This window comes from Triturus cristatus, chromosome 11 (genome assembly GCF_964204655.1).
Source record: "Triturus cristatus chromosome 11, aTriCri1.1, whole genome shotgun sequence".
NCBI classification, from domain to species: domain Eukaryota; kingdom Metazoa; phylum Chordata; class Amphibia; order Caudata; family Salamandridae; genus Triturus; species Triturus cristatus.
The window spans coordinates 965,364,730-965,390,051 of record NC_140594.1 but is presented as its reverse complement, the minus strand read 5'-3'; the positions used below and the strand labels follow the sequence as shown (position 1 = coordinate 965,390,051).

General features: G+C 43.6%; 1 protein-coding gene across 1 annotated transcript in view; it reads right to left on the bottom strand.

Annotated features, from left to right (window-relative positions):
- DNER (delta/notch like EGF repeat containing) overlaps positions 1 to 25,322 on the bottom strand; it is a 1,164,201-nt gene that overhangs the window by 600,509 nt on the left and 538,370 nt on the right. Inside the window, exon 5 of the mRNA XM_085634998.1 lies at positions 22,845 to 22,990. Within this exon, the coding sequence (XP_085491124.1) occupies positions 22,845 to 22,990 (146 nt within the window). The remainder of the gene's footprint in view (positions 1 to 22,844; positions 22,991 to 25,322) is intronic.

The window sequence follows — 25,322 nt, the reverse complement described above, 5'->3', positions numbered from 1 at the left end:
CACTGCACACCCATTTAGAATTACCTTCATGCGATGCTCCCGCTCCATGCCATCACCCTGCGTATTTAAATGCACTGATCCAAAACACAAAGAAAATCCAATTAACCAAAACATTCCCTCCCAACTACCCCCTCCCTGCTTCCCTGCACTCTGGGCTTCAAACTGCCCATACTCAAACTTGCAGAGTGCCTGTCACCCCTAAAACTGACTAAAAGTAGAAAAACAGGGTGCGTGGTTACCCCCCATCCCCTTTGTCCAAGAATACCGTCACATGACCTGGTATGGATAAATCAAAATGTCACTCTACGATGAGTGGTGAGTAGGGTCCAGAATGAAGCAGCTGACTCATGAATGATCCCATAGATCAAGTCTCGATCCCCCATCTGGCCAGTTTTGTGCAGAGACTAAATAGAGCATCGCCCCTAACATTTAGGAATTCCCCCAACCCCCCCCAGGTTTTACCACAGTGCCAAGTGTATCACAGGTCAGCGAGTCTCCAGCCATTCCGCCGCTGATTCTGGATGTTCGAAGAACCAGGCTCTGCCATCTGCCTCAACCCGGAGCCTGGCTGGTAGCAGCATGGCGTATTTATATCTATCTCATACTTAAACTGCGGTCCCGCCCTGGCGTGCTGGAGTATGACATCGCGATCCCTAAAGTTGAGGACTCTGGCAAGGATCGGGCGAGGGGGGGGCCCGGGTTTCGGTCGACCCCCGGGGACCCTGTGAGCCCTTTCAATAACAAAGAACTTCCCCAGTCCCTTAGGTTGTAGGTGCTTAAGGATGAGGTCCTCTACAAAGAGATCCGTAGCCTGTCCTTCTGATTTTTCCGGGACTCCTAAAATTCGTACGTTATTGCAAGGCAGGCGCCCTTCGTAATCATCCAGCTTGGTTTCTGCAGTCTTTCGAAATGATTGCAGGTCCTTGATTTCCAGCTGCAGTTGGGAGGTGTCAACCACCAAGCTCGCCATGGTGAGTTTGATTTGCTTGACTCGCTCTTTGTTCTTATTCATGGCTGCCCGCAGCAGGTAGACCTCAACAGTGATGGCATCCATCTTATTTTCTAGGGAGGTTGATGCCCGCGATTGCTTCCAGAACATCTTTAAGCGTGGGTTCCAGGGTCGCTTCACCCTGTGTTGCACCCCCCTTACTTGTAGGAGAGGAGTCTGGTATCGATGTTTTGTGGAGCGTGTACCTGCCAATCGGTTCTGCTGCACCGGCTTATTGCCCCTCGATGCCATCATGCAGCTGGCTGCTTGCCGGGCATGACCACCAGGAAACTCCCTCACACGAGAACTTCGGTAGCACCTCCACTCAGCCACACTCCACCCCACGCCCCCCCAGGAGCTCTTCCGTGTCAGCAACAGGTCCAGTGAGTCACAATAAAACCAGGCTATAATTTGCCCCTTCGTCTGGTATCCTAGTTAGTTGTTCAAAGCAGGGCCAGCCGGTATACTGCAATGCCTGAAGGCTGGTATACTGCTCCAGGAGGGGGGGGTCACAAGCCAAACACAGCTCCAGTTCTGAGTCCAGGAGGGGGGGGGCAAAAGCCCCTGCTGCTGTGTCATAAGGATCTTGAGGCGACTGCAACGCTCACTGAGGCAATGATGGTATGTAGGTTGTAGACAAAAGGAATCTGCTTTTAACACTGGTTTTCACTATGAGGCTGCATCAGGCAGAGACAGGACGCCTTTGCCGTCACATCCACGGGCGGAGGGGGGGGGCTCGACGGCCACAACGGGTCCCCAGCAATTTGCAGGCCTGACAAGGGGTGCCTCCAGATTATTTTACTAATTGCGGGTTACCAGTCTCTTGCCCGTCTCTGTTTCAATACATCTCCCCCCATCCGCAGTTAACCCCTGGCAGCTGGCTTGCGATACGGGGAGAGGGGGAAGGGAGAATCAGCAAATCTCGGCAAGTTAGGTCGGCGAGACAGGCCGATTGGTCACTCCGCCTGGATCAGATACTGGCACACTCCATTTACGAGTCTCTGGTGCTCACTCCTCTTCTAGGCACCAGACATACATATGCCTACCTTGGGGATCTTGCAGATATCTTGTGCCCCTTTCCGCCGGTAATATGCCACGCGGCCTCTGTTGTGAGATTCCCTGCCGCAGGATGCGTCCGGCCGCACTGCACTTTCGGCCGCAGCCGCCACGCGAGGTCCCGGACTCCCTGCCTTGACCAGGCCCAGTTACGAACACGGTCAGATCTCGGCCGTTGGGCACTCCTCGGGGCTCGCTGTTGCGGGATGTCACACCTGACACCTTCTCCTTGTCAGATTGCAGGTAAAAAGTCCAGATAGGTGTGACGGATATATGGGGAACGAGAGGGTTCGGCCGAGCTACGCTAAGCGGTGGCCATCGCGCTTCGCCTCATTGCAGCTCTTTGTATGTAACTGAATATGTCTAGATGTTTTGTACGTGTATTTATTTTATGTATTGTAATTTTCAGCCCTGAAGAAACGCGTTGGCAGGAACTCAGGAACTCAGTCTTGTCGGATGACTTTGAAAATAAAGAACTGTTTTTGATACAACTTTACAAGTGAACTTACTTATTGAACTGACCACCTGGGTCGTGCACCACTCCAAATTCTGGTGTAGTTCTCTCTCACCCAAGAACGACAGGTGCAGGAGTTGCATGTGCACACCAACCCAAAATACTTTTGGATCTGCCACATAGGGAATACAACAGGGAAGTGCGGCTATCCCGGTCCTCCGTTGCTCGTCTTGTTCCACTGCTCATGAATATTTAACCGGCCCTCTAGGGTCAGTGAGTCATGTGCACTTCGCAAGTTCTCCATTCAGGCTGCATTACAGCCTGCATGGAAAACATGTCCAGGCCCCCATTCCTTGGCTAAGCGCCGAACCACAGCGCTCAGACCAATCACAACCCTGCATTGCAGCGTTGTGATTGGCTAAGGGGAGCCTGGATGCTTATAAATCACAACGCTGCATTGTAGCATTGTGATTGGCTGTGGGGAGCCTGGGTACTTCCCGAAGGAGACTCACTCGACATGGTAGAGACGGAGGAGAGATGCGGTGAAATTAAGTAAGTATTTTTTTTATTCAATCAGTACCCTGACCCTCCACCCCCGTACTTCAACAGCCACCACTGGAAGTGTTCAAAACATGGAAGGTGACTGTAACTGTATTCATCACAATCATTTATGGATTTACCTTGAATTATGAGTTATTTCAGCCTTCATTTTAATTAACAGCAAATGACATTCATGGATGTGGCAGCACTTCGAAGTCCGCAGAGGAAATACCCAGAATACAAATACTGACAGAACAAGAGCAAGCAGTGCTTTATCATTAAATATGACATTTTCCATAACAATGCCCAAAGCCCAACTCTCTGCTTTCTCAAGTAGCTGAAGCAGTTTAATAATGTTTCTGCACTGGCGAGGCCTGTAGGCCCAGCTTCCAAATACCACTACTGACATGTAAAGTAAATGCCTTATAAAGTTAAAGCCTGTGCTATTAGAAGCTGTACCTGGTGGTGTTTGGACAAAACATCGGAAACACAAATATCGTGGGACAGAATATCGTGTCAACAATATCGAGGACAAGAATACAGTGAAGGTAATTTTCTATGCGTAAGTAAAGTTTTACTATATATAACTCCACATATATATACCTTGACAACATATATATCTTCAAGGTATGTAGATCTGGAGTTAAGAATGGTACATTTATACTTACCTATCTGCACTTACCTTCTCGATATCCTTGTTCTCATACTTTTTGACATGATATTCTGTCCACACAATATTTGTGTTACTGATATTCTGTCACTGATCTGTACCTGGTACAATACCATAAGCAATTACTTAAGTAGTATCAGGGGAAGTGTGTGGTTTCTGCACCCACTCAGAGGTACTCTTAAGCAGCCACTGATGTAAACCAGATAAAGACTCGTCAATTCTTCCGGTCACCACAGTGCATCTCTGTGGTTCCTTTTATGTCTCAGGGTAGGAATCCTATATTAATCTCTCAGAGTACCTTCCAAACTGTTCAAATTAACTTATTGTGAGCGCTCTGCGGTAAATACCTGTAAAGTCACTGTGCTCAGCCCATGGCAAAACATGACTCAAATAGAAGTGACTGTCTAATCTGCAGTCTTCTCGGTGGCCCATAACAAGAAGGCCGTAACGCGACCCACTATTGTCTACCCCTGGAGCTATTGACCAACACTGGGGCATTGTTGACTCCTGGGGAAGGCTACTGAGGGATCATGAGTTAATTAGTGAGAGTCCCTTGAGAAATGGGGAATGACCGGCAGAATCAAGAAGACTGCACATGATTCCTATTGTTAATCTCCATTTCTTCTAGGACTCAAAAATTTGATTGGGCCTTTTATTCCTGTTACTGGCCCAATCGGAATGACAGGGCCACTCCTAAGGAGGTCCACCAATGCTAGAGAATTTAACCTTCAATGACCAGGACTCTCTGCTGTCAATGGTTGATGTAGGGAAGACCCGCCTCTTCAACAGATCGAATTAGCATGCAACATTAAATGGTGTTTTAATTCCAGTTTCTGCTGTCTCACCATCAGTAGATGCCTCTGATCTAAGCACCCTGATTATGCTACGTATTTAACCTTAAAAATGTGAAAAGGGTCCTCTGTGGCTGTTTTCAAATATTCTAAGTGCTTGAAATTCCATATGTAAAGTTTGCTAAAAACTAGTCCTGGTTGAAATTGAAATAACACCGGCAAATTTTGTGTAGTTTCAGGATTTCGTGACATTTCCGAAGCTACACCGTGACGCCACTTTGGGTATTTTTGCGCCATTTGAGGTAAAACTTTACAGCAAATAGCGTATTTCATGGTAATTTGCATTAAAATTTTACCGCAAGTGCACAGGAACAACAGCTGTTTTTTAAATGCATCATCGTGCCAAAAGGTGACTCACAGATGCATCACGAGCTAAAATATTGAGCAAAATAACAGATTTGTAAACTTTTCCTTCAATTTTGCCGTAATTTCATGAAAGCAAATTAAGCAAATTTTGCACAATCCTATTAAAAGCCACTTTTCATCTGAATTTCAATAATAAATGTCTCAAATGTGGAACCTTTCTTCTATTGCAACATCTAGTATCATACATCTTAATTAGTCACAATAAATCATACCCCTTCGCCATGACACTGCACTGTTATGATATGATTGCTGTACATGGAGTATTGTTACTAAACCTACTTGACGTTCATGTTGTTCTAAGTTAAAGATGTGAATGTAAAGCGCTCTGATACCCTACTTAGGGTCATATTTGCGCTATATAAAAACACCAAATAAATAAAAAATAAAAAATGATCAGGCTCATTGTATTAGAAGGAATTAAAGCAGGAGGCCGCATGACAACTTCAACTAAATTCACTACCCTGAAAATATAAATTTGTGATTCTTCCACATAGCGCTAAGAGTTTAAAGAGATCTATATCAATATTTGGTTTATGGCTCTAGGAGAGACAGCACCTAATGAAATACCATGAGAGAGAAGCAGTGGAAACAGATTGGAATCAATAACTTGATGACTTTTCATGACAACTAGCATTGATCTTGAGTTTGTTTATTACAGTGAAATAACTGGTTTGATTTTTATGTCAGGACTACACATTTTCACTAAATCCACCTTCTTCAATCACGCTGTCTGATATTTTAGTCCATTTTTCTGCAGCGGGTCATCAATAACATATTGTAAACAACCATTTGCAATGCAATAGGTCTCGCATTTACAAGAGTTTATGCTATTGACATTGTAAATTATAATGCCTTTTATTTATCTGTTTTGATAATTAACACCTAAATGAAAAGCATTGTCATTTACAATGCCAATAGCTCAAACTCTTGTAAATGCGAGACCTATTTCATTTCAAAGAAGCAACCGCCATTGTACCCGGCTGCTTGGAAAGTAAAAACATGCATGGTGTGCTGAATGTTGCAGGAAAGCATGTCGTGCCTGTAGTAGGAGAAACTCTTTAAAGAAAATAGTGCTTACAGACTAAATAAGACATACCATGTAACTACAGAAGTAAAAGGGCCAGTCCTCATGGGAGGTTACAAATGAAGACAAGGCAGTGCTAAGGAGGGACTAACACCCTATTAACAAATCAGAAGCAAGCATTTACAAGGACAATGACACAAGCCTATGAAAAATATGGGCGGAGAGTGGGCGGGGCTTCAAATCTATACCCAAATACAGCAGTCCTTGCAAAACAGCTCATGCGCTATCCAAGCTCGACGTAAAAGGTGCATGACTACATACAGTAACACAAAAGCAGCTTTAAGGGTCACACAGTGGTGTTTTGTTTTAAACATGTTTATGAAGATCTCTCTGACAATATGAAACAAAATGCATTTTATCGTTCACCTCAAACCTAAATCCATGTCCGACATCATCTTTGAATGTGTAGAGTACAAAATAATGGAGTCAAGTAAAAGATTTAGAAAATGGTGACAGAGGCCTTCTGCGAAAAGTTAAAATCATATCAACACCATACAGATAAAGTTAAGGGTAGTACCTACATGTCAATAACTCTTAGCATATTTTCCCAAAATTTTAAGTTACTAAGATTGTATTATAAGGCTTACCAGGTAAGCCACATTGTCATGTTGTCAGCAGCAGCGGCCGGCACAGGCAAGCGCGGTGAGGCGGGGCAGGGTGGGGTGGGATAGAGTCTACAGAAGACAGAATAGGTAAAAATAAATAATTAAAACCTATTCCGTCGTCTGTCGACACCCCCCCTCTCCACTGCGAATACCTGGACCGGCTGCGTCTGGTTGTGAACACGGGAAAAAACAAGGGCACTGGTTAGTAGTACGCCACAACATCAACCTCCCCCTCAGAATTACTAGTCTCAAGGGCATACTTAATTCTGAAGGTTGTGGAATGGAAAACTGTTGGAATCTATGTTGCACTGTAAGTGTGCCCCTTAGAAATTAGGCAATACCAGAAGAATTAGTAATACCACACATGACTCTCTGGGTAGTTCCCCATTTTCCTACAGAATTTCACCTGGATATTTCAGCTGCTTTCAACGAACGAAGGCCCATTTTTCCTTTTTTTCACATAGCACAGCAACTGGATGAGTAATATCCACAAAGACTGGCCTACTACTGGTGTCATCCTCAGCACTTGCGCTCAAATGAGGCTGCCTTCCATGATGCACTTTATTGCTCAATGACTAAGAGGTGTGGGTGCACGGTCTAGCATTGGCTTGGTACTGGAAGCAAACCACACCAGTATAAATCTCTTTGGCTCAAAAGGTTCATATAATAATCCACATTTGAAAAGCGCGAACAATCACGCGTAAGGGCTCTAGGCGCTGGGGGCCGTTGGGAAGAATAAGTAAGCTACTGCCCAGAGTCACATGGTGCTGGGCTAATCTGGCGCCGGGGATCGAACCGTGATCCCCAGATTCCGGAGTCAGTTGCTCTGGCCGCGGCGCCACACCTCTACCGTTATATATATGTATTGCATGTGTATTAAGCATTGCAGCACACATACACTGCTCTGTTTTCTTGAGCAATAAACACATTTCCTGTTGTTTGAGTCCCCTTTAAGTATGCATTAGTTTTTCACATAAAAGGCCGTTCTGGCTCTCTTAGTAGATCCCACTTTGCTTCAAAACCTATGGGTGTTGGCGCTGATCTGCCCCGGTACCGCCAGCCATGATGCAAAATGGAAAGAATTGTTTTATGCGCTGTGAAAAGTGCACCTAAACAGCACAAAGTAGTCTTTGCACCAGATAATAAAAAGTATGTGCCGCGTTGCATTGCATTAGTGTCACACTGGAGATGCTGTGTCTACCTGTCAATCATTCATTAAAACAGATGCTAAAGAGATAAGTTTTAAGTTTTTTCAGGAACTGAAGAAGATGTATCACCGGTTTTAGGCAGGATATGAGCGAATACCAGGGTCTACCTGCTTGCAACTTGAAGTTTATTTGTCATTTGTGGAGACTTGGCACAGACAGCAGCATAGACTTCCATGATATTGGGCATCTTGATGGCAAACAGCTACTTATAATTAGTGGGAGAGAGTAATAACTCTATAGACTCCCATACTTTTCCTTTCTTATTACAGGTGTAATTTGTTATTAGAGAATTTCGATCAACAACAAAGTTATGTAACAAAACAGATGCAAGAGGCATTTCAGGGTAAATGCGTCCAGTTTGGTCCGATCTTTCAATGATACCCTTGTCTGTTAGAGTTACTTTGTGGGAAATCAATTTTCTATGACACAATATTGCTTAACATAGGTTTGGTTTACTAGACCTAACCATGACACACTAGGCCACATTATTGAAACTACATATTTAAATGTTGGGCGCCAGTCTCGCCTGACCCAGCGCAAGTGCTGGTCTGGCGAGACTTATTGAGAGGGCTTCAAAAAGTGCTTCCAGGCCAGCCTAGACCTACAGTGCATGTGCGCGGGCATGCGCAAGCCGCGCTTTACCGCGATTACTTTCACTTTCATGTTTGATAGTGATCGCATTCCCGATCACTTTCACTTTCGCGGCCGCATGGCCGCTTTGCATAGCCAATAGGTCTCGCTTTTGGGACCTTATAAGTATTTAGTTATGCAACTGTGGCATGGCTCAACACTTATATTGTCCCAAAGGCGAGACCTATTGGCTATGCCAATGCTTGTTTTTCATTTGCTGTTCAGAAAATCATATTAATTCAGCTGCAGGACCAGTCTGTCTCTGTACGTGTAAAGTAACATTGTTCCATAGCTTCCTCAGCTGAAAGGATGTGTTCTGAAACATTACAAGGTTATGTGTTGAATGTGTTACTAGGTTTGTCATTATGGTCGTGCAGAAAATGTAATTATATTAAGTTTCATTTCTTGTTGATTTGATCTAAGCAAACATCAGCCAGCAATCCCAGACCATCACTCCTTACAGGACCTTATTAAAGACACTTAGTACAGCATTGAAATGAAATGAAGGGTGTTGAACTACTAATACTCCCATCATCACATATTTATAGAACATCAGTTCAGTGCCTCCCACATGGAGTTGTGTTATTAGGCCTTACAGGAGTCTATAGATAATAGCACTACCACGAATGAACAGAGGTCAGACCCTTCATTGAATCAGCATCCTGAACTATACAAATGGAGTCGAGGGATTGAGTTTACACCCTTTCCAATAAGATACACACCTACTGTGCATTTTAGAGTTGTGAAGCAACAAGAACAGAATATCTGGCCTTTCCTCAAGCATTGACCCAAACTGAATCTTAGCAGTTGCATAACTTACAGGAGAACGAGTAAGTCCTAAAGCAGACATTAATAGGGAAGAATAGGAATATGTATCAGAAAACTCATTTGATAATGTTTAGGACCCAGGATTCTTGGGTAATCAGGATAATGTAATTACCTGAAGATAATGGGTTTAGGAGCTGCCTCTCTACATATCAGGTTTTTGCACTATGGCCTGGAAAAAAGCTCATCTTTCTTACAAGCGATGCATATTTATTCCTGTTTTTATCACAGCAAATGAATAAGAGAGGTGTCGGCTCAAGGAAGGCTGCCACCTTGCATGTACGTGGACATTGTGATCCGTGGGCAGTGGTGTAACACGGCCCCCCGCAGCCTGTGTTGCACAGGGGGACCCCAACCTTTCAAGGGCTCCCAAGCCCTTCAGACCAAGGACCAATGAATATCAGTGGGTTTGAAAGACTCTGGGGCCTCTCTCCACACTCCGCAGGTGGGCCTCATCATTGTACGTTACCCCACTGTCGGTGGGATGGGGAGCGGAGTGTCACTGCCTAGCAGAAACATGGCTGCTTGGTGCCAGTTATCACTAGAGGATGTAGAGGCCTGTTGCTTTTTCCCAAGACATTGAGGAGTCTCGCCATGGACCGCATGAGCCATGGCCACGAGGGCAGAATATTAATTGTTAGTTATAACTATATGACAGATCTGTATAGGATGCATAACTATATCACTCCAATAAAAAAATCCTCATCAGAGAAGTACTGCAGTTGTTTCTTAATTTCCACTTTTGATTAGGAGGTGTATGAGCAATGCAGTTTTCCAAGATCAACCAGGTGGGAAAATTCCTTCTGATATTCTCTGGGGGGTGGAGGGAGAACTGTTTCAATTAAATCTTCATGGAATGTACACAGTCTGTAAAAAAAAGCAAATTTACATTCATGGTCTGTAGAATAGCTCTACATTACACCAGATTAGAACGAGCCAGGAAGCTGTCATTGTAAAGGTGTGTGCACAATCCAGAGTTATCAGTTAGCTGCACAAGTCAACAAATGCAACCCACAGGTCACAGCTCCTGAGCACTGCAATTAAACCCGTGGACAGCCTCATTAATCCTGAGACAAACCACATTGATCCAATTACAGTTGTAAGAGTGTGTTCTTAGGTGTGACTTGAAGATTACATTCCCAGACCTGTGCAAGTAATTCATCAGGCCGCAGCTCCGGCCAGCTAGGTGTGTCGTTTGTGTTGAAGGGACTGCGGGGCCATTTTTTCTTATTGTGGTTAACAGGAAAGAGTTGTCACCTATCGCGAATAGCAACATGACAAGTATGTGCAGTGTTAATCCATTGTCACAGTTGATTATATGTTTGGATAAATAAATCCGACCCTGTTGGAAAACACAAAAAACAGGCATGATACCTAAAGGCCGTGATTGTCTCAATTTCACAGAAGCAATAAAATGCATAAAAGTATACACATTCAGAAATGTCATGTGTGTACTTTTCCTAATAGTAAAATTAAATGCATCAAGCCTGAGACCTGATAAATTGATGTGCTGTTTTGGTTGGGCGGGATATTCATGTTTTAATGATCATTATATTATGTCCATTTTTTTGTGATGATTTTATAATGGTTTTGTCTGTATTTTTTATGGCTGTTTTATCAACCGAATAAAGATTTTATGATGATGAAATGTGTAAGTGTTCTTGCATTTGCTACCTTCCTTTTCGGTACAGAAAAATACATGTCCTCCCTTGAGAAACCACTTTCTTGGCACCATCGCCAATTTTCAGGCTGTTCTGCTTTTTTACCGTCCCAGAACAGGAATTTACTCTTTCTCTTGGGAGAATTAATTAATTGACAGTTTTCTAGGTGAGAAGCTATCTGCGAAGTTTTTGTGAAAACCTACAAACTTCAGAGTTTGTGGCTGTTTGACAACCTTTACAGGTGGCACCAACCTGAAAAAACCACAACGCCTCTTTCTCACCATTGGGAGGGCATTGACTTCCACACTGAATTACTCCATACTAGTATAATTTTACTTTTTAAGTAAAGCTATTTGTGATGCAAAATATTATTTCGTGAATAAAAAAAATCTGCATATGCACACACAAATGCTTTTATCTGTTTCGCCCCAATCTTAGTTGTGCAAATTGGTTTGTTAATCAGGTCCAGTGCAAACTGCCATAAATTTGCAGCTATTAGATTATATTATTTTAGGTATGTAGAAATTATATTTATCATCGCTCAACAACTTTTTTTTAAACGACTCTAGGTGCGGTCATACTTTCATTAAAGTGTCATGGCAGTGTTATATTTAAATTACCATAAAATGGAAATATGAGAAATAATCAATAAAGTTATAAGTGCACTTATTTAACATACATGAGTGCGAAATATACGTTTTAAATCTAGCATAGCTACAACAAAGCAGTGATGCGACACTTCTCTATGCATCCTTGCGACACCATTGATGCGTTATATTTACTGTATGACGCATCATGTTGCAAGGTATGACAGATACATCAGCATTACTGATGTATCTGTACGCGCAAAACTGATGCATTGCTGGAGTTCTATCGGAAGCGTGAGGCAACTCCAGCAATTCAGGGGGAGGACTATAATTATAGCACTGCGTCACCCTTATGTCTGTTATGAGGCAGGCGTAAGGATTTGACGCAGTGGCGTCCTAGAAGTGGCGCACTGAAATCTTATAGATTTCAATGCGCTACTACTACAAGGCTTTGATACAGGGAATGTCCACCCTGCATACATTATACCGGATGCAAGTATAATGTAGCACAGGGCTTTACGAAGTGACGTATCTGCCTAGATGCGTCACTTCGTAATAATGGACCAACATGGCACATTATTCACGCCGCCGCAGCTTCACAAAAAGTGACACAACAGCGGTTTACATGTGACACAAGGGCTCATAAATAAACCCCCTATTGCTTTATTTTCTTATTAAAGACATGTTACCAGTAAAATAAAGTTACATCACTACTCACTTGAAATAACTTATTACAAGTGAGTATTGACATCACAATGCCCTCTTCTCCAGGGGGCACAATAGGTGGCCGCAAATTCCCTCAGAATCTGTGGGATACATTGTGCAGGATTTGCAAGAGCACTCTCTCTGCACCAAAGCTGCAGTACAAATAAACTCCCACCTGCTCCAGAGCACAGTGGCTGTTGGGTGCAGGAGCACCCTCTATCTGGCAGACTCTGAGGAAAGCATCTCATTGTTCCTTGTTACAAGTCTTAGTGACTCTGTCTGGCGCCACCTAGAGCTCAACTCTGGTATTAAAAGACCAAAAGCTGCAGCACTCAAAGCAAGAGACGCATGCATGCAAGACATTTTAGTGCACACCAGCATACTATTTTAACCAAAAGCAGTAATCCAAAACTATGTTTAGTTAAAAAAAAAAAAAAAATAGAACAATAGTTAAAGAAGCACTTCAGATTGGCAAATGCTGTATCCTAAAGCAAATAGCAAACAGTATTTAGAAGCAGATTGGTTGAATTTTTTCTTGCACAAAGACATTTTATGCTCTGGCTATGTGGGGGTTTTCGGTTTATAATTTGTTTCTCCACAGTGTGACATCTGTGACACTTTCATCCAGGCCTGGCTATTTTAACTAGCATGATACAGCCTGGGACATGCAGTTTCATTTTTAAAGTGTGTGATTGTTGGCTTCAAAATCCAGCGTGCAAAGTAGTCTTAGGCTAAAATGCTAGGCCTGGCTAAAGGTGCCCAACAGAGCGAGCTTGCAAGAAAAGAAATACAGAGGAGGCAGCAGGACCTATATACTATAAGACATACCCCCCCAACCTATCACACATAAAAAGGATGTTACAAGCCCTGACAGCAGTCTATGACTTATGAAGACACTCGGCATTCTGCCTTGTGCCACTATATGGTCACAGAACTCATCAGTGGCTTCCAGTGGCCTTGAACTGTATGGTTGGGGGATAAGTAATATCACTGGTATCATTAAATCAAACAATTTCAGCACTCAGTGTCTTTTCTACCGATTTTTCATAGAAGATTGCATGGTCATACTTGTTCACAATTCATTAGGATGCGGAATCTTATGTGTGTTTATGCCACAAGGCCTCAAAAACAAATACCTGAAAAGCAACCCAAAAATGAATAAATTAGCTAGGGAAGAGCGAAGCTAAATACAAGTAAGATGAGAATGAAATAAATAAATAAATTGCATTTGGTAAATGTAAACATAACTTAGGGAGTGAGCCAGATATACAACACAATTTCACTAACATATAAAATGTAATGTAGGTATTGTAAATCCACAGGAATTTTATATTACACCGTGAGCATCGCTGAATTTAGACAATGGTCGTTTTGCAGAAGATCCATATTGAACTGGAAACAATGAAAAAATTCAGGATGCATACAGATAAAGAAAATTTCACAATGCAATTGCAGAGTTTTAACTCATTTTTGCATTAAGGTTTGAGAAGAAAAACATATCTGTAGTAAGGCTTTGTGGAATTACACCAGTGGAATATCCTTCACTGTCAGTTTATAGGGGATAAAGTACCCCCTTCCGTACATTATAGGGATGTTGCAAGTCACCTACTAGTTCCATGACCAGGTAGAGAAAAGAGACCATAGGCTGAGTGCCTTTATAAGGTTATGGTGCTCCGAGGGGACTTGCAAAATCCCTATCAGGTACTGCAGGGGGGTCTTTCTTCCTTATATTACGGGGTCACATAATCGCTTTTCCCACAAACCACGTAAATCCTTGGTGCGTAAAATAAAGGCATAGTAGCTCAGAATGTGCAAAATCATGCAGAAAGATTCTAATTTTCTATAATTGCACTGTGATGTCAGAACTCAACTGTAATAAGTTATTACCGATGAATGGCGACATGATTTCTTTATTATAGGCAACCGGGTATGTTACAAAACGCAGGTTACAAAGAATTTAGAGATGTTTTCTTAATACAGCGATTGCAGAATCCCATGTATTACAAAGTACTTTGACACACTCACCCAAGAGCAGCTCCTAGGCTAAGACGGAGGAGCGTCGCCCCACTGCATTTGAGCACTGCAAAAAGGGGAAAAATAAAATGATAATAATGCAATATTATTATAATTTTATTTTTCAGTGCTGAGGCAGTTTTGCTGGGCTTGGCAGAGCAGGGGGGAGGAGTGGTGGCACTCTCTAAGTGCGCATGACTGTTTTGCCCGCCGTCTTGGGCCGGCCAAACAGTCATGCACACTTTGCATGATCTCCACCTGCTGTATTCTACAGCCGAGGTGGAGATCATACCCAGGCTCCCAGTCTCTGTCTGAGTGCTGAACCACGGCGCTCAGACTAATGACGACGCTGCTATCATTTTGACAGCAGCATCATAATTGGTTTAGGGGAGCCTGGGTGCTTCCTATTCACACAGAAGGAAGAGGTTGGAGAGGACGAAGGAGAGGTGTTGGTCGGGCAGCCGACAGGTAAGTAATCTTTTTTTTCAGACAACCTCCCCCTCCTCTACTTCTGCCTGGGAGCTGCCGCCACTGGACTCACCCCTATTTTAGAACGATCACCTGGCCAGGCCTCTTCATGTCACACAGTAACACAGAGGGGTTCTTCAGGGTTTCTGTCTTCTAAGACACAGAGCTAGCTCATCCCCCTTCATAGGAAGATGCTATGACTGGTTGTACATACACAATGAGGATATTTAAACTTGACAAATGATATAACACAAAAGTAACTTTTTCTTCACTGGATTATAATTCACCCTGCTAGGCAATAAAATGTCTATATTTCTGATCTTAAAGTGGACACCACCTAAATTAAGGCACTTTCCTTTACATACACCATCACATAGTAATAGAATGATTGCACAATCAAGTGTTTGTTTCAGAGCAGTTCATTGGCTGTATCACATGAAATAGCACCAGTCAAAAACGTTTTGGGATCAAGCAGTGTGTTTCAAAACCAGTTGCATTATACTTCTCTCTGGGACATAAAGTTTCGAAACGTTGGAGATGATCTCTGAAATGGGGTACTACTAGGTTTGTGAGATCTAAGAGAGAAAAGACTGTCCACAAAAATGTACAGAAAATGGTCAAATGGACGCACCCTTTAGAACTCTGTAAAGTTCAAACAATCTTTAGTTTGATAAACTTAAGGAAAATGTCACAAGTACCCTGGAGTTTTTCATTCAATTCCCCAAGTGTTGAAGATGTTAAAAAGTCAAGCTAATCTTAATCAGGGATCAAACATAGTAAATGCTGCCAACAACAATAAACAACAACAGTAAAGGAATGCAGCCAGCCTCCCTCAGCCAGTTATCAACTTTTTAAAGTATTTTATTTCAAATTGTAGTTCATGACATTTTGTGAGGTTAGTGTCACACAGCTGACTATAGACAGGGCTCTTAAGACAATAGCAACAAAACGTTCAATGAGTTGGATAGTAATATAGCCAACAGCACTTGCATCCAGCAAATGGCTACCACAGAGTTGCACACTGAAAACCCACACAATATAGATGTGATTTCATGGACTCTACTGACAGCACTTTACCATAAACAGAGTCCAACTCCTGTCTGCGATGGAAACGTTAGAACCACTCAGAAGAGTCAGCGTCACATTTTTAAAGTGATGCAACACCATACAAAGAGCAGAAAGTGAGAGCTACACAAATGTCATATATATATTCACTGAAAAAAACATAGGTTTCAGGCATGTTATAGTTAGAAATTAGCACTTAAAAAACCATTGAAATTCACAGAAAAAAACATAGGTTTCAGGCACGTTATAGTTAGAAATTAGCATTTAAAAAACCTTGGAAATTCACAGAAAAAACCATAGGTTTCAGGCACGTTATAGTTAGAAATTAGCATTTAAAAAACCTTAGAAATTCACTGAAAAAACCATAGGTTTCAGGGACGTTATAGTTAGTTGGACATTTCACTCGTACAAAACCATAGAAATTCCCCCGTTATAGTTAGTTCAGCTAACTATAACTGGCGCCCCCGCAATGCACTGCAGATGACGTCACATATTACATCATTCATGACATGGTCAGTGACATCACTGATGACATCACTGATGACATCTCAAATGACATCACTGATGACATCATCCACGTCAAAATCTGATGCACCTCCTCACACTCTAATATAACCTTTGATACACCCACTGTAAAATACAGACTACCATTCTCGAAACCATCGACACACCAATACCAGTTACTACATACGCACTCACTGATTCCTAGGTCTACACACACAGTCACTCATCAATACAACACTATCATATGCACTCATACACAGCTGAACTAACTATAATGGGGGAATTTCTATGGTTTTGTACGAGTGAAATGTCCAACTAACTATAACATCCATGAAACCTATAGTTTTTTCAGTGAATTTCTAAGGTTTTTTAAATGCTAATTTCTAACTATAACGTGCCTGAAACCTATTGAGTTTTCAGTGAATTTCAATGGTTTTTAAATGCTAATTTCTAACTATAACGTGCCTGAAACCTATGGTTTTTTCAGTGAATTTCAGTGGTTTTTTAAATGCTAATTTCTAACTATGCCTACAAAGTTAGGACGTGAAGAAAGAGGAAGAAAAGCGCAGAAAGAAGCAAGACAAATGCAGAAAGAGGCAACAGAAGTCCAGAAAGACAAAGAAAAGTGCAGTAAGAAGAAAGAGATGTGCAGAAAGAACCAACAGAGGAGCAGAAAGTCCTCCTGTGCCCCCAAGTTTTTACTGGCGAGTACTGGTGGTAACTGACTCTGAATAACCAGGACCGAAGCCAGTGCTATGCTAAAAGACACTTAGAATACAGTGAAAACACCTACATACACTAGGGAACACTATGCGTTGGGGTACCCCTGTAAATTAGCATGACCTCCTCTGTATTTGCCATGAGCTAGTGCCTGGGTCACTGCATGAGTACATGAGTAGTGACTGGATGATTAGAGTACTGCAAGGACAATGCATCATGAATTTATAAGTGCCTGGGTTTTGGTGGAGTGAATGGATAAGTACATGGTGCATGCTGGGTGATTGGAGGAGTGCATGGGTAGTGACAGAGCGATGGCTGGACTGCATGGGTACTGCTCAGGGTATTGTAGCAGTGCATGAGTTAGTGCATGGGTCATTGCATGAGTGCATGGGTAGTGACTGGATGATTAAAGTGCTGCAAGGAGAGTGCATGGTGAATTTATAAGTGCTTGGGTTTTAGCGGAGTGATTGCATAAGTACACACATGTCACATCAGGCGCCGCCCCCTCCCTTCACCACTGTGCAAACGCACCCCCTGGCGGGTTTTAAGTTGGGGGATTAATTCCCCTTGAATCCTGAGGGCCCCTGGGGGCCAACTAGCCCACCAGGTACCTCCAGTAAGCACCACAGAGCTGCGTTGCAGAGAGGTGGTCTGAGGCCACACCCCTTTTTACACCTCTCTGCAATGCAACTCTATGGCGCTTACTGGACGTACCTTGTGGGCTAGTTGGCCCCCAGGGACCCTCAGAATTCAGTCCTGAGAGTCCCTGGGGGCCACTAGCCCACCAGCTACCTCCAGTAAGCACCACAGAGCTGCGTTGCAGAGTGGTGTAAAAAGGGGGAGTGGCCTTGGACCATCTCTCTGCAACGCAGATCCCTGGCACTTACTGGAGGTACCTGGTGGGCTAGTTGGCCCCCAGGGACCCTCAGGATTCAAGGGGACTTAATCCCCCAACTTAAAACGTGCCACAGGGCGCGTTTGCACACTTTTCCCATCAGACCATGCCCCCTCCCTGCACCACTGTGCAAACACACCCCCTGGAGTTTTGCAAATTGGGGGATTACATCCCCTTGAGTCCTGAGAGTCCCTGAGGGCCAACTAGCCCACCAGGTACCTCCAGTAAGCGCCACAGAGCTGCGTTGCAGAGAGGTGTAAAAAGGGGCGTGGACTCTGAACACCTCTCAGCAACGCAGCTCCCTGACGCATACTGGAGGTTCCTGGTGGGCTAGTTGACCCCCAGGGACCCTCAGTATTCAAGGGGAATTAATTACCCAACTTACAACCTGTGTGGGACCCCTTTCCATGGCCGATTCCGGCCCCATCCCCTGGGTCATGGCCACATATTTTTTTTTTATAGGCAGGGGTGCTGCATGCCCCCCCCCCCCTGAGGCCTCTATTGGCCCCGGGGACCCCATCCACCGGGGCTGGCCTTTATTTATAATTTTTTTTATTTGGGGAGGGGGGCCGTGCGGCCCCCCTCCCGGGCCACTTCTGGCCCCAGGGACCGCATCCCCTGGGGCCTGGCCATCATTTTATTTGAACCTTTTGGGGAGGGGGGCCGCGTGGCCCCACTCCTGAGGCCAAATATGGCCCCGGGGACCCCATCCCCCGGGGCCTGGCCTCTTCGTTGGGGACCGTGGGGGGAGCCCCAATTCCCCCACGGTCCCTCCGGCTCCCCGCCTCCTGCGGGAGCTGGCATTGCTTTTCCACAAGGGGAGCTGCTGACATGCAGCTCCCATTGTGGAAAAGGAATGTGGTTTGAATTTTGTAAGCGAGAGCAGGAAGCTTGCTCTCGCTTACAAAATCCAAAACACAGTTTGCTATGACAGGGCGAGAGCCGCACGGCTCCCGCCCTGCCATAGTAAACAGCAGTGTTCTGGGTGTGGGCACCCCGGGACACTGCAGGAGCCGGCCCTGGGGGGTGGCGGTCCCCAGGGCCATGGAGGGCTCCAGGAGGGGGGCCACGCAGCCCCCTGCCAATGTTTGCAAAGCCTCGGGGGTGATGGTCCCTGGGGCTCGGGGGTCTGTAACGGACCCCCACATTTGCATCTTAGTGCCCTGGGGAGGTGGCGGACCCCAGGGCATGTGGGGGGGCTAGAGCCCCCCACACAGGTTTAATTATTTATTAAAAAAAACCCGGGGGTGGCGGCCCCCAGGGCAGCGGGGGGGCTGCGTGCTCTCCCGCAAATAATTAATAAAAGCCCCGGGGGTGGCGGTCCCCGAGGCTTGGGGGGGGCTGCGTGCCCCCTCGCAACTCTTAAATCAGGTGGCGGTCCCTGGGGCAGTGTGGGGGGGGATTGGGGCCCCATACAAATGTTTTCAGTGCCCCCGGGACCTTGCCTACCCTGGGGCTTCAACTCAATGAAGCGCAGGAACCCGCGCTTCGTTTTTTTTAATTTTCTCGGCTGGATTCATGCACCCAGCGCGAATTCGGACGTTTTTTTTTTTTTAAATACTTTTTTGGGTCCTGGGGGTCCTTGTGGGACCCCCTGAGCAGGCCTAGGGGGTCAGGGTGTTTCTACCCTGCCCCCTTTTTTTGTTTTTTGCGTTTGTTTTTCTCTTTTCTTGTGACTTGTTTCTACCGAGTCACAAGATGGTTGCCAACACTTCCTGGTTTGGAGTGTTGACAGCATATTAGAATAAAGCTCGTGGTCGAGAGGGTGGGCAGATCCACCGCGCCTCTAGATATCGATATTTTTATTTTTTGAATTCCTCAGCAACTACTAAACGGATTTACACCATTTAAAATAAGGTCGCTTTCTGATCCAAACACTACCTTTTTGTCAAATTTGGTGTAATTCCGTTCAGCAGTTTCGGCTGTAGTCTTGCCCAAAGTTTCCTATGGGAAATTGATTTTTGACTCGTATTTTTTGAAGTTCTCAAAAACTACTGACGGGATTTACACCATTTAAAAAAAGGTCGCTTTCTGAACCAAGCGCTACCTTTTTGCTAAATGTAGGGTAATTCCGTTCAGCACTTCGGGCTGTTGCCCGTCTCAAAAGTTCCTATGGAAATTAACATGGGGAAAATGTGTTTTGGGACCCCCCTTTTTTCTCAGCCCCCGCTTGACGAATCACCCCCAAACTTTCAGGAGAGGATTGACCTGGATAGACTTTTTTTGGGAGAATTTCGTGAAGATTCATCAAACCACGTCAAAGTTATTAGCAAATCAAAAAATGATTTTCCTATGGAAACTAGGTTCTAACTATAAACTACCTACTGGCGACCGCCAGTAGTTAATGTAAATATATATATATTCACTGAAAAAACCATAGGTTTCACACATGCTATAGTTAGCTGTACATTTCACTCGTAAAAAACCAATGAAATTCCACGTTATAGTTAGATCAGGTAACTATAACTTGCGCGCCCACAATAAACTGCTGATGACGTCACATATTACATCACTCATGACATGGTCAGTGACATCACTCTTCACATCAATGATGACATCTGAAATGACACATTGTGGATTGCGGTCGCGCAAGTTATAGTTACCTGATCTAACTATAACGTGGAATTTCATTGGTTTTTTACGAGTGAAATGTACAGCTAACTATAACATGTGTGAAACCTATGGTTTTTTCAGTGAATTTGCAAGGTTTTTTAAATGCTAATTCCTAACTATAACGTGTGTGAAACCTATGGTTTTTTCAGTGAATTTGTACTTTTTTTTAAATGCTAAGTTATGTATTTATTTTAAATTTTTGCGCGTGCGGTGCGCTTCGCGCACCGTGCGCACGCTTTGGGCACTCGGTGCGCTTCGCGCACCGAGCACCCACGTGGCGCATTTCGTACCGTGCACGCCTCGCCATTTTTTACAAAATATCAATTGTTTTTTTCTCTCTTGGGGGTCCTTAGATTTATATATTAAATGTGATTGTTAATTCTTTTTTTCTTTTTTCTTTTTTTTTACCGTACGCGTACGGTAAGCTTACCGTACGCGCACCCCGCGATTTTTTTTTAAAATTTTTCAATTCATTTTTCATACTTTTTGGTCCTTCGTGAACCCCCTGACGAACGCTAGGGGGTCTGCAACTCTCTTCATTGCCCCCTTTTCATGTTATCAACCTTTTTTTTTCAGTGCGAGAGACAGAAAATGGTGGCCGATACTTCCTGGTTTCTACCGATTCGAATGTTTACTTTGATCTAACAACCAATCAGAAACGCGCCCGCGCACGGCACCGTACGCGTACGGTAAGCTTACCGTAAGCGCACGGTAAGCGCACGGAGCGCTGCCACAGATATATATATTGATTTAAATGCTATTTTCTCAGGAACTACTGAACAGATTTACACCAGACCTACAAAAGGCACTTCCTTGACCTTATGGCTACCTCTCTGCCAAATTACAAGTAATTCTGTTCAGCCGTTCGGGCTGTAGCTGTGTCTAAAGGTCCTATGGAAAAATGCATGGGGAAAACGCGTTTTGGGACCCCCCTTTTTTCTCAGCCCCCGCTTGACGAATCACCCCGAGACTTTCAGGGTAGGAGCGGAGCGTAGCGCCCCATTAGTTTTGAAAATTTCGAGAGGATTCGTCAACCGGTGCCAAAGTTATTCAAAATAGAATTTTCAGATTTCCTATGTAAACACGGTCCTAACTATAACTATCTACTGGCGACCGCCAGTAGATAATGTATATATATATATATACATATATATATATATATATATATCTTTGCAGTTTTAGATGGCACCAACTCGACCCAAAGGTATGGGAGTGCTTTACATGAGCACCAGTTAAATTACACAAGTACACATTCAATTTGTTTGTAGCTACAGGGATATTAAGAGATTTGCCCTGAATCACAGGATGTTGAGCCAACTCCGAGACTCGAACCTGGCTCCTCAGTTGGCAGCTCTGGTTGTTACGCCATATCTTCTCCAACATAATGATGTTAACATAATTTGAGATGAGCAAAAGCATAGAGCTGCAGGGGCCTGAGTGACAAATCTTGTTCCAGGATTACACGTGAAAAAATTGATTGTACATTTGTAAGGTACACCCAATTGAAACATAGGTAGATCTGTGCCGAATGTCTGTGTCATGTATTCTATGTGTTTATACTGACCACAATGAGTGTGTAGCCTACACATTGAGCTAAAACTTATATATGTGTGTAAACAACTAAGCATGAGGCCCCCGTTACAATTGTGAGATTATTTTAATTTTGGATTGACGTTTCCGTTTGTGCTAGAAAAGGGATTCCAAGTCGGGCACTATTTACGCATCTGAATTTGCACAAGCTCTGTTTGCTCATGTGCAGAATGTGAACCAAGTGCTCTTCCCCCACAAGTATATGGCAGGTACAACCTGGAGAGAATCTAGTTGGAAAACAGCATGAAATTCTGATTTTTGCACCATAGAATGCAAGGTGCACTAATAAGCGGTGTGCAATCTGCACCCGATTCCAAATGTGGCACCTCAAAATGGGGACTACTGCACACATAGCCCATGTTATTTCCCATTCAAATGTGCACAGACAGCAAAATCATGGTATCTGCTCCAACAATTTGTATCTGACCTCTTGGGTGCAAACACAAAGGGAATATACGGCCCGCTGCAACCGGGGCCTAAATTGTTACTACATTCGAAAAGTTTACACTTACAAACGTACTTTATACATGCCTACATTACAGTAATGAGAAAACAATCAAAAACTTGGAAAGGTCACTGGCATATGTCTATCTGCAGAACTGTAAACCATTCCCATTGTGAATCATGATCATTTTAATGTATAGCAAATTAATCTAGGAAAACAGGATGAGTCAAAGGTCACATTTAAGGATAAATTAATTCTGCAAAGTCTTTTAAAATCAATACATAGCAAGACTTAGCTTTACCTCAGACGGCTTTGTGGTACATGTTCCTTTTCCACTGCAAGGGAGGTCATTTGAGTGGCTTTCAAATTGCACACACTTGCTGACTTTAACGACCACCGTCAAACGTAATGCTACTATACACTTAGTAACTGAATCATTCACAAACCCTGGAGAGAAAGAGAAACACAATTTTGGCATTATTCGATCAAATCTGCTGTTCGAGTAGCTGTGCATGAATCCATAACTAACAAACAAAACACATTGACAAAATATGCATTGATCTTTGGTGTTGAGAACATAGATACTAATGTAATGAACTTCATGCAGTTCTCATAATTTGTGCAAGGAGTTGCAGGTGTAATACCTCCTATTTCGAGTTTTGCAAGGTAAAATGAGGACCTCCATGCAGATTTCATGTTTATCTCAACTACACCTGCATGTTTTGGCTTTTATCCCACATTTTTCCCAAATACATTTTCGCAGGTTTGGACTGCTGAAAACTGTTAGGAGAGAACTATAGGTAGTGAAAGAATTATTGCACATCTCTGATTGGTTCTCCGTGTAAACTCCTGTCTGTCAGGGATCAGGATTCATCCACAAACTAGGAAGGGGGGCCCTTGATGGAGAACACATGCTCTGACACCCATGAGAGGGAATAGAGGACTGTGAAAAGGGTCTTACCTCCCTAAAGTTAATATTTGGGACATTAACACTCAGAGGTAAGGATCAACATACTGAACCCAAAACCACTCCACATCCCTCAGTTAACTTATTAATCTGTGACTTACTACAGGAAAACAAAAAGCAATGTGAGAATATAAATCACATAGAATAGGCTTTATGAAGAGGCATGTTCATATGACCAGGGCATTCATAAACTCAAACCATATGTTTTTTGATGTACTGTGCTAGGGCTTCTCTGTGTATGTAGAATATTAAGTATTAATTCACAAAAATCTCTCATCTTTTGCAGCCGTGTAATGTAACAAATGCAACTCCATCTATCAGTTTTTCTTAGATAAGGTAGGCTGATCAGAAACCACACTGACAGCACCAGTGAAACCACCTCCTAGCAGTGCTCCCAAGTGAACAAGCTTCAGGAGACTCTCAAGTACAAAGTAAGCTCAGAATAGGACATTTTTAGGGAGCTGCTAGTCATTCAGGAGCACATGGAAACATAAGGTGTTGGCCCACTTCCCTATAAAATAAAGACCTATAAATGAATGAATAAATAACTGCTGACATCTATGCCACCTTGAAGGTCCCATCTTAAAGTAGATGTCTCAGTCCCTGTCATTGCAAAGACCCTTTCAGCAAATCGCTGATGCTCTCTCCTCAACAATCTCAAAACCTCACTCACAAAGTATATCTTCTCTAAAGCACGAAAAACAGGACTTAACACTCAGTTTCTGAAGAAATCAATTATGGAACAAGACAATCACTAACTCATTAATATGGGTATCTCAAAATATCAGTGGCTACCTGTAATGCGCAGTCTAGTGCCTAATGGATTAATCTTCTCTGTGATTGTTTCTACACATTGAGTCCATAAAGGTACTCCCTCCAGGCTAAACCCAGTATTAAGATCCACTGGAACCCCAATGGCACACAAGAATTTCTCAGAATGAAGACCATTCACTCATGGAAGGGTTCTTACCCAAGCTCTTGCTTACTTAAGCCATACACTCTTCACAGCACCTTGATACTTACGGGTGGAAGTGTGCTCTAGAAATTCAAAATAGAAATTGAAAGGGTTGCCTCATCTTCAACTAAGCATGCTTATCAAGGTGCTACCTCAAAGTGAACCTAAAATTGAATTCATTCTGATTGCCAATAACACCAATGAAGCACAGTTTCGGGACGGGTTCTCTGATATGAATTTGGACCGTGTCACATCCCATCCCTCCATAAATGCACAATCACTCAACACTGGCCTCTGGTTCAAGGTATCTCTGTCAGTCGTGTACAGGCCTTTAGTTCTATGTAGAATATAAGGCTAACTCCTTGATGTGACCTTCATTGCCCCCAGGGCCAGACTGGCTGTAGCGGGCACCGGGCGTTTCCCCAGTGGGCCGGAGGGGTGGTGGCCGGTTTTGAGGCCGTGGCGGCCGGTTTTATCACAGGGGGCCGGTTTTGCAGCAGTACTTCAATATCAGCCCCCTGTAACAAAATAATAGCGAGCTTCTCAGTGAAGATTTTGAGATCAGGATGGTGTAGATACAGGTAATATCAACAAAGCTGCAGCAATTCTTGATACGATTTTGAAATTTGTACCCATGGTAGCAGGTGGTTTGAAATGTGAATTTCCTAATGGTGGCTGTTTTTCTTCCTCGAAGGTTTGGGTTTTGTAATTGCTAATGCATGCCCAGCAAACGATTGTTGCTCTAACATCTTTGATATTGTAGCCAAAGGATCATCTCTGCCTTCTGTCTCTAAGATAGGGACCATACCCAAGGGCTGAAACTCAGCCACTGAATTATTGCAACTATACTCCAAGCC